The sequence below is a fragment of the Leopardus geoffroyi genome, chromosome A1 (genome assembly GCF_018350155.1).
Source record: "Leopardus geoffroyi isolate Oge1 chromosome A1, O.geoffroyi_Oge1_pat1.0, whole genome shotgun sequence".
NCBI lineage: Eukaryota > Metazoa > Chordata > Mammalia > Carnivora > Felidae > Leopardus > Leopardus geoffroyi.
In genome coordinates this window covers 15022404-15033395 of record NC_059326.1, presented here as the reverse complement: position 1 = coordinate 15033395, position 10992 = coordinate 15022404, and the positions used below count along the sequence as shown (strand labels likewise).

Genomic DNA, 10992 nt, shown 5'->3' with positions numbered 1-10992 from the left:
CAGGGGCTCAGTCTCACAAGCTGTGAAATCATGACCTGAGCCAAAAGAGTCTGATGCTTAACAGACTGAGCCACCCAGGTGCTCCCGCTAGGATATTGATTTGGATTGTGCTGAATCAGTAGATCAGTTTGGGGGAAAATTGATGTTGAACAGTATTGATTCTGGCAGTTCATCTCTCCATTTTTAAAAAGATCTTTATTTCAACAGTGTTTTGTAGTTTATTATTTCTGAATGTTTTGGGAAGTTTTAAAACATTTTGTTTTAAGCAGTTTTTTTATTCACATTTCCAAAATTTTCATAAGTAATATCTAGAATTAAATTTATTTTGTATGTTGACCTAGTGTCCCATGACCTAGCTTTATCTATTCATCACTTCTAGTCATTTTTTTAGATTTGTCACATACACAATTATGTCATCTGTGAATAAAGACATTTTTCTTTCCAATCTTTGGCTATTTCTATTTTTCACCTTAATGCCTTGACCAGTTTTTTGAATTAGAAGTGATGAAGGTAAATCCTTGTTTTGTTTACAGTCTTACAGGGAAAGTATTAGGTCTTTTACCATTACATATGATGTAGACTCTGTTTTTATACATGCCTTTTATTAGCTTAAGAAAGTTTTCTTCTGTTCCTGGTTCAAGTTTTCATCATGAATGGATGTAAAATTTTGTCTGTATGTTTTTGGCATATATTAAGCTGATTGTATGGTGTTCTCCTTTCTTCTGTTAATGTACTGGTTACATTGATTATTTTAAAATGCTGTACTCTATCTTAGTGTATTTTTTTATTGCTAGATTTGATTTGCTAGTATTTTGTTAATTTTTGTTAATTATCTGTGTTCATGAAGGTTCTTGGTATCTAAATTTCTTATGTCTTTATTGGATTTTGGTATTGGAAATGCTGACCTCATAAAATGAAATAGAGAGTCTTTCTTCTGTTTTCTAAAAGAGTTGTGTAAGATTGATATGTTTCATAGAATTTAACAGTGAAGTAATCTAGGCTTGGACTTTTCTCTGTGGGAAAGTTTTAATTAAAAATTCAATTCCTTTAATGATTATAGGACTACATTTTCTGTGTTTTTCCTCTCAGTTAGTTTATGTCTTTCAAGAAATTTGTTCATTTAACCCAAGGTGTTAAATTTTTTGAATGACTTTTTGTTCATAATACTCTCTTATAATCCTTTTAATGTCTGTAGGTCTCTGATGATATTCTTTCATTCCTGGCATTGATAATTTGTGTTTTCTTTCTTTTTTTTTCTTGATCAGTCTCACAAGGGGTTTATCTGTTTTATTGATTTTTTTTTCAGTGAACCAGATTTTTATTCATTTATTTTCTCTATTATTTGCCCATTTTATATTTCACTGATTCTACTCTGTCATTTCCTCTTCGTGTATACTTTGTTCTTTTTCCCATTTTCTTAAGTAGAAACATAAATCATCGATTTTAACCTTCTCTTTCTTTATAATAAAAGTATTTAAAACTGTAAATTTCCATTTATAAAAGTTTTTTTTCTTATCAGTGCTTTAGCTGCATCTCATAAATTTTGACTTATTACATTTCCACTATCATTTAGTTCAAAGTATTTTTCTCATATCCCCTGTGATTTTTTCTTTGACCAATGATTATTTAGAAGTATAACTTAGCTTCCAAATATTTGGAGATTTTCCAAGGATTGATTCATAACTGAATTACATTATCATCTGAGAATATATTCTGTCAGGTTTCTGTCCTTTGATATTTTCTGAGATTTGTTTTATGGCCCAAAGTATGGTTGCCTTTGATGAGTATTCCACATGCACTTGAAGAGAATGTTTTCTGTTTGGGCATAGTGTTCTAAATATTAATAAGATAGAATTGGTTGATAGTGTTTTTCATATATATTCTGTATCCTTATTGATTTTTCTGAGAGATAAATGTCCAGTGGTAACTGTAGATTGCTCTACTTTTTACTTCATTCCTGTCAGTTTTTGCTTCATGTATTTTGAAATTGTTAGGTGACTGTCTTCTAAATGAATTGACCACTTGTTAGGAAATGATAAGTGCTAACTATCTATGCTAGTGCTTCATCTTAAAATCCACCTTGATATTCATATAGCTTTCTTGTGATTAGTGTTTGCATGTTTTTTTGTAACCTAAATATGTCTTTATATTTAAAGGGTATCTAAAGAGCATGAACTTGAATCTTATTTTCCTTTTTTTAAAAATGTTTATTTATTTTGATGATGAGAGAGAGCATGAGCAGGGGAGGGACAGAGAGAGAAGGAGAGCTGTTAGCAAAAAGCCCGACGTGGGGCTGTATCCCATGAACCACGAGATCATGACCTGAGCCGAAATCAAGAGTCAAACACTTAACCCATTGAGCCACCCAGGCACCCCTTATTTTCCTTTTTAATTTGTCCATTCTAACAATTATTCCATTGGAATGTTTATTTGATTTACTTATAATTACCGTTAAGTTTGATTTTAGGTCCATGATTTTTCTGTTTGTTTTCACTAGTTCTATATTCTTTTCCTTTTTTTCCCTCATTGTCTGCCTTAGTTTGGATTAATTAAGTATGTTTTGGCATGCCTTTTTATTCCCTCTATTAGCTTTTGAGCTAAAACTATCTTTTTTTAGTGGTTCTCTAGGGTTATAATACGCATCCTTAACTTATCGTAGTCTACCTTGATTTGACATTATGACACTTGATATACATCAGTATATTTCTACCTACCTTCTATTTTTGTTATTGTCATATATTTTACTTTTACATATATTATCAACCTCACATTGTTATTATTTTTGCTTTAAATTGTAAGCTATTCTTCTAGTTCTTTTGTGGTGTAACAAGTTACCCTAAAACTTGGTGGCTTAAAACAACAGCCTATTTATCATATCTCACAACTTTATGGATCATCAATTTGAGTAGAACTTGATTTTGTGATTCTCCTCACATGGTGTTTACTGTGGCTACCCCGTGGTGTTCAGCTCAAGTATCCTGTCTGGAGAGCCCAGCACAGCTTCATCCACATGGATATCCTCTTGGTGGGGTGTGGTTGAAACGTCCTCAAATGGGTTGCTATCTTTCCCTATGGTCCCAGTACCTCTCCACATGGTGTCTCCAGCAAGCTAAGACAGACCTCTTGCCTGATGGCTCAGGGTTCAACGAGACCAGCATTGAAGCTTTGTCTTCTCAGATGTTAGTCCTGGAACTGTTGTAGTCACTTCTCTGGATATCTTTTGATTAGCTTAGGCACAGGCCAGGAGAGATTCAAGGGGAGGGAAATACACCCTACATCTTTATTGAAGAAGTGGTAAATAATTTTCAGTCATTTTCACCTATAAATATTTTTTCTTCTAGCTCAAATTTTAGATTTTTGGGTTTTTTTTTTTTTTTTTTTTGGTTTTGGTTTGTTTTTTTAGTAAAATAGGCTCTTTACTGTTTACAAGGTTATTTCTCAGTTACATAAATTCTTTCTCCATGTTTTTTTCTGTATTACCATGTTTTTCCCTTGTATTCTCCCATTTAGTCATGGCTGCCACAATCAGACAGGTAGAAAGTGTGCGAACACTTTGTTATTGCATCTGTAGTAGAAACCCCAGCAGCAGACATAACTGCTCCAGATCTGTCAGAGGCCTACTAATTAGTTTTTAAGATGTTAATAAATTAGATACAAATTAGTCTTTTATGTATGCCACCGTACTTATTATATCTGATACCCTTCACTTCTTTGTATAAATCGTATTTCCATCAGGTATTATTTTTTAACAGTAAATAATGAAATAAGGTATTTCAACATAAAAGACAACCAGAGATTTTGACAGCTGCAGATCTGCAGGGTAAGAAGGCTAAAGGAAATTCTTTAAGCTAACCAGAAATTGTAACAAATGGATACTTGGATCTTTAGGAAGGGCTGAAAAGAATCAGAAGTGATCAATACATGAGAAAATATTAGAAAACAAACATTTTTCCTCCTTATTTATATAAAATGCTTCAGTGTGTTATAAGTGAAAATTTATAGCATTGTATTGTGGGGTTTGTAACACTGTTGATTCTTAACATAAGTGATAGGGGTGCTGATGCCATGCAGTCAAAAATTTGTGCATAGCTTTTGACTCCCCCAAAACTTAACTACTAATAGCCTACTGGTGACTGGAAGCCTTTCCAATAACATAAACAGTTGATTAACAAATAGTTTATATGTTATGTATATTATATACTGTATTCTTATAATAAAGTAAGATAGAGAAAAGAAAATGTTACTAATAAAATCATAAGGAAGAGAAAATACATTTATAGTGCTATACTGTATTTACTGAAGAAAATCTGTGTATAAGTGGATGAGTGCAGTTCAAACCCATGTTGTTTGGGGGTCAACTGTATATGTAGATGTGTACATATGACAGCCATAGCATGAAGGATGAAGGGGCAAAGGTACTTATGTGATGGCAGCATTTGTATATTTTATGTGATGTCACAAAATTTTAACTCTAAATAGACTATGAAAAGTTAGATATATATTGTAATCCCTAGAGCAATCCTAAAGAGATATGCAGAAGGCATAGCTATGAAGCCAATACATTAAAATTGGATTTTAAAAATTATTTAAAAAGAAGTCAAGGAAGGAAGAAGAGAAGAACAAAAAAAAGCCAAAGAAACTACAGGCAAAAAAAATCATAAAATGATAGGCCTTTATCCGCCTATATCCAACTATAGCACAGATTGTCAGAATGGATAAACACTATTAACCATCTTGATCTAATAGATATTTATAGAACATTGTATGCAGCAACTACTGAAGAATACCCATTCTTTTCAAAGGCACGTGGTACAATGACTTAGATAAATCATATGCTGAAGGATATAATATGTTTTGAAAGAGTTGAATTTAAAAGAGTTAAATTCATAAGGAGTATGTTCCCTGACCACAATGAAGTCAAATTAAAAATCAATAAGAATTAGATATAAAGGAAAACCTCAAATAATTGAAAAACATACTTCTAAATAATCCATGGGTAAAAGAAAAATATCACAAGAAAAACTAGAAAGTATTGCAAATTGAATGATTGTGAGAGTATTTCAAAATTGACAAGATGCAGCTAAAGCAAATCTTATGGAAAACACTATGACTTTAAGTGCTTATATTAGAAAAGGCAAAAGGTCTGAAAATTAGTGACCTAAGAGTCCATTTTAAGGAGCTAGAAAAAGAGTGAATTAAATCTAAATTAAATAGAAAGTAGGGGAAGCAGGCAAGTGAGGAGAGATATTGAAAGCATGTTACCAATATGTTAAATGAAATGAATTATCACTACATATTCTATAAACATTTAAATATAGGAATAATATATTTTGAAGAATCTTATGCCAGTAAGCTCAGAAACTTAGACAAAATGGACAAATTAAAAAAATTTTTTTGTTCATTTTTGAGAGACAGAGACAGAGCGTGAGTGGGGCAGGGGCAGAGAGAGAGAGGGAGACACGGAATCCAAAGCAGGCTCCAGGTGCTGAGCTTTCAGCACAGAGCCTGATGCAGGGCTTGAACCCACAAACCGTGAGATCGTGACCTGAGCTGAAGTCGGATGCTTAACCTACTGAACCACCCAGGCGCTCCCAAAATGGACAAATTTTTGAAGAACGCAATTTACCAACACTGATACCAGAAGAAGCAGAAAATCTGAGTAGCCCTATATAGTAAAGAAATTGAACTTGTTATTAAAAACCTTAACAAAGAGAAAACATTAATCTCAGATGGTTTTACTGATGAATTCTGTCAAACATTTAATGAAGTAATACCAATCTTAAATTTTTACAGAAAATGGAAGAGGGGGAATAATTCCTAACCCATTTCACGAGGCCAGCATAACCCTAACCTAATAAAGACATAAAAAAACAATTACAGACCAATATTCCTCATGAACAGGGACATAAAACACTTAACATAATTTTAGCCAATCAAATCAAGCAATATATGAAGATGTAATACATCATGACCACACCAAGTATATTCTAGAAAAGCAAGACTTGTGTAATATTCAAAACATCAATCAGTGGAATTCAGAGTAAACAAAATAAAGGAGAAAAACCATGTGAGTAACAGATTCTGAAAAATGATTTGATGATATTCAATACTCTTTTCAGATTAAAAAAAACCCCAAAACCAACCTTTCAGCAAATCAGACATGGAAGAGAACCTCCACAGTCTGTTAAAGGGCATCAATGAAAACCTATGGCTAGCATTGTACTTAATGATGAAAATCTGACCATGTCTCTTAGATCTGGAACAAAGGAAAGGTGCCCATTTGTGCTAACTGTATTCAGCATTGATCAAACTGTTCTAGCCATTGCAATTAGGTAAGAGAAAGAAATTAAAAAATACAGATTAGAAAGGAAAAAGCAAAACTTTCTTATTTATAGACAGCATGATTGTTTATGTGTAAAGTCCTAAGACATGTACAATACAACCTCTAAAACCAAAAGATTAATATAGCAAGGTTGCAAGATGTAAAGTTAATATACAGAAATTAATTGTGTTATTACATATAAGCAGTAAACTATTAGAAAATAAAAATGGAAAATAATTACATTTATGGCAGTACTTAGGAAAAAATATCCAAAAGACACATAGTATCTGTACATTGATCACTCAAACTATTGCTGTGAGAAACCAAGGAAACTTAAATCATGCATTATACTATAATTACAACTTGAAAGAATCAGTACTGTTAATGTGTTCTCACCAAATTGAAATATAACTTTATTTGAATATAAATCATAATTCCAGTAGGCTTTTTTTTTTTTTTTTTTTTTTTTTTACAGAAATTGATAATCTGGGGCACCTGGGTAGCTCAGTCAGTTAAGCGTCCGACTTCAGCTGAGGTCATGATCTCACGATTTAGGAGTTCAAGCCCTGTGTCGGGCTCTGTGCTGACAGCTCAGAGCCTGGAGCCTGCCTCAGATTCTGTGTCTCCTCTCTCTCCACTCTCCCACTCATGCTCTCTCTCTCTTTCTCTTAGAAATAAACATTAAAAAAATTGTTTTAGGGGCGCCTGGGTGGCTAAGTTGTTTGAGCGTCCGACTTAGGCTCAGGTCATGATCTCATGGCTTGTGAGTTCAAGCCCCATGTCGGGCTCTGTGCTGACAGCTCAGAGCCTGGACCTGCTTGGGATTCTGTGTCTCCCTCTTTCTCTGCCCCTAACCTGCTCGCATTCTGTCTCTGTCTCTCTCAAAAATAAATAAACGTTAAAAATTTTTTTTAATTTAAAAATTAAAAAAAAATAAAAAAAATTGTTTTAAATTTAAAAAAATTGATAATCAGATTTAAAAATGAAAAAGACCTATAACATAAAAGGACTTAGAATAAAGCAGTCTTGAAAAAGTACAACAAAACTGGAAGACTTAAACTATCTGATTCAAGACTTAGTATACAGTATGTTAATCAGTGTGTTACTATCATAAAGATTGACCAATAGATCAATGGAACATAATATCCCAGCACTAGACCAACACATTTGTGTTCATTTGATTTTCAGTGAATCACCACAGCAAAGTTACTGGGAAACAAAAGTCTTTTTTTATAAATGACGTTGGAACAGCTGGATATCCAAATGGAAAAATAATGAACCTTAATCTCTTACTATATTGTATAAAAATTAATTCAAGTTGGAGCATAGATAGAACTATAGTATAAAGCTAAAACTTAGAATAGTACTGTTTAGTAGAACTTTCTGCAATGTTAGGAATACTCTATATCTGCATCCATTGTCCAGTAAAGGAGCTGCTAGTCATATGTAGTTGTTGAGTATTTGAAATGTGTCTATTGTAACAGGTAATGAATTTGAATTTTATTTAACTTTAACTAGTTTATATAGACTAATGGCTATGTAAATCATTATAGACCAGTCTACTGGCTATTGGATTGGACAGTACAGTTCTAGAAGAACTGTTTTCAGTTTGTCATATATGAATCCTCCCACTGGCCATATATCAATCTATTTTATTATACTGAAGAATTTCAAAGTAAGTTGTAAACTTAAGACATTAAACTCTTACTGTTCTAGAAGAAAGCATAGGAGAATGTCTTCACAAGCTGAGGTTGGGCAGTTGTTCCTTAGGACATAGAAAGTAATAACCATAAAAGAGTAGATAAATTAGACTCATCAAAATTTAAAAGTAGCTATCAAAACACACCACTAAGAAAATAAATAGGCAAACCATAGACTGGGAGAAAATATTTGCAAAGCAAATATGCTAGAAAAAAATATGGTATTACAGAAGATAAAGAACTCCTACAACGCAATACCAAAAAGCCCTGCAATCCAATTAAAATGGAAATAAAATATTTGAACAGACACTTCACAAAGGAAGATATGCAAGTGCCCAGTAAACACCAGAAAAAGTGCTCAACGTAATTTATTTTTGTCACGGAAATGCAAGTAAAGCATGAGGTACTACCATGTACCAAAAATGCTAAAATGAAAACTACTGACAATATGCTAAATTGCTCAGAAAGGCCAACATACTAAAATTAAAACTACTGACAGTATTAAATGTTGTCAAGGATTTGGAACAATAGGAACTCTCATACATTGACAGTGCGAATGTACAATGGTACTATTTTGGGAAAAGTTCTTCCAGTTTCTTATAAATTTAAAAAATTAACCCATTAATTCTATTCTTAGATGTGTTCTCAGAGAAATAAAAACATGCATTCACAGAAAGATGTACAGAGTGTTCTAGCAGGTTTATTCATAATGATCGAAAACTGGAAACAGCCAAAGTGTTCGTCAGTAAAAGAATGGATAAATAAGCTATGGCATACTTATCCTATGGAATACTACTACTCAATAAAGAGAAACAAACTACTGATAATAAACAGCCACATGGACAAATCTCAAAAACATGCTGAGTGAAAGAAATTTTACATAAAATGGCGCATGCTGTAGATTTTGATTTATATGAAGTTCGAAGACAGGCAAAACTAATGTGGGATGGAAAAATATCAGAAATGTTGTTGGCCCTTTTGAGGGATGAGATAAGGAACTTTTTGGGGTTGTGATCATGATAATTAGGGTTTTTGTTACATAGTTTTGTGCGTTTTTCAAAACTCATAGAATGGTACACTTAAGGTTTGTGTATTTTTTAATTTTATGTAACTTTTATTTGAAAATAAAATAATTGAACTCTAGCTAATGATATGTTTAAGAGTTTAGTGTCTTAAGTTTACAACTTATTTTGAAATTCTTCAGTATAATAAAATAGATTGAGGTATGGCCAGTGCGATGATTCATATGTGACAAAGTGAAAACAGTAAACATTCATTGTAGATTCTAGGTGGGTGAAGCATATATATGTTCTTTGTACAAATTCTTAATTTTTCAACTTGTAAGAATTTAGATTCTAAGTTCTTTCAGTCTTTCTGTGTGTTTGAACATTTTCCTAACGAATATTGGAAAGAATATCTTATAGGATTTGTTAGTGTAAAAGTAGCTTGTACCTGGCAAAAATATTTGGGAAATGTAAAAAATAAAAGGAAGAAATAATATTTTCCATAGCCCAACCATCCAGAAATAACTATGACTTGATGGTTTCACTTTCAAATCTTTTCCTGTGCTTTATTTTTACTTTGTTTAATGTCTTTGATCATATTTTATATACTGCCTTATATTTTATAGTTGTATCTTCTAAAATATCCTATTTTTTCCCATAAGATTTATAGCATTTCATTTCTACTGCCAGATAATATTCTACTGAGTTAGTAAGCTATAGCTTACTTAAGTGTCCACCTATTGTTGTGTTTAGATTGTTTTTTTAATAGCTTACTGATATACTGCTATAATGCATATCATCTTGCAAAAAGTTTGTTCTGAAAAGCTTCAAGCCTTTGTGTACATGGTCAAATTGTTGATTTTTTTTTATCCTTTTTTTTCTAGAATAGTCCCTGAGACACCTCTAGAGAACTGTCAGTACTGATCAAAGTCCAATTAAAATGCTGCTGATCTAGAATATTTGAGTTATTCACAGGCTATATATCAATTTGAGGTTCAGAAAGGTTTGGTGATTTGCCAAAGGTCTGGTAATTGTCAGAGCCAGCGTTTGACCCTATATATGTCAAGGTGCTTGCTATTCAGCATAAAACAGGTGCTTAATAATGTTTATTAAATGAATATATGCATAAATAGAAGTACCAAAGGCTTAGATCAAAAGCCTGGATTTATATTTCCTATGCATTTCCCTTCCGAACCATGAAAGACTTAGGTGAGTTTCTTTCTGATACTAGCCTGAATGATGTTCTCATTTGCATATTGGTTTATTTGTTCTGTTCATACCTACTTTATTTGAAGAAAGCAGCCTTCTGATTTTCCTTTGGCTCAGAACACAGAGTTACATGTAAAGCCCATGTAATTACAAGATACTAATTGATCCGTTGTTGACAATGTGGTTCAGGTCACAGTGACATGAAACATCTCCTGACTGTTCTTTGTCTGCTAGTCTTCTAGTGTGAAGTACAAAAGGACTTATGTGTAGCATTCCACTCCCTCCTCTGAGGGGGTTTCCATAGGCAGGCTCATCCTGCACACTGCAGCAGGCCCGGGGCAAGTGAACTGGGGTTGCGGTCAGCACGAACATTGTACTGGGCAGCAGCGTGAACAGACGCCCCAGGAAGTTGTGCTTCCAGGGGCTATGGCGGCTGCTGGCTTACGGGGACATGGCCTTTCTGTGAAACAGAGACTAGATAGGGAGGGAGGCAGTTCCTCTGTTAACAGACCCAGAAGGAAGGACTGTTTGTCCTTGTTGTACAAGAAAGAAAATGAAACTAATTATTCCTCATTTATTACAATTCTCTGCTCAGAGAACGAATCAAGTATTGCTGTGAGCAGCTGCGTACTCTGTTGCCATATATAAAGGGGAGAAAGAATGATGCGGCTTCAATTCTTGAGGCAACAGTTGATTATGTGAAGTACGTCCGGGAGAAAATCCCTCCAGCCATTATGGGCCAGGTATTTGATTCTCA

General features: G+C 33.3%; 1 protein-coding gene across 3 annotated transcripts in view; it reads left to right on the top strand.

The window, feature by feature from the left end:
* LOC123595961 (spermatogenesis- and oogenesis-specific basic helix-loop-helix-containing protein 2-like) overlaps window positions 1-10992 on the top strand; it is a 53830-nt gene that overhangs the window by 34541 nt on the left and 8297 nt on the right. For all 3 annotated transcript variants that reach the window (XM_045473996.1, XM_045474004.1, XM_045473985.1), the window contains one exon: window positions 10831-10978. In XM_045473996.1, coding sequence (XP_045329952.1) covers window positions 10831-10978 — 148 coding nt within the window. The remainder of the gene's footprint in view (window positions 1-10830; window positions 10979-10992) is intronic.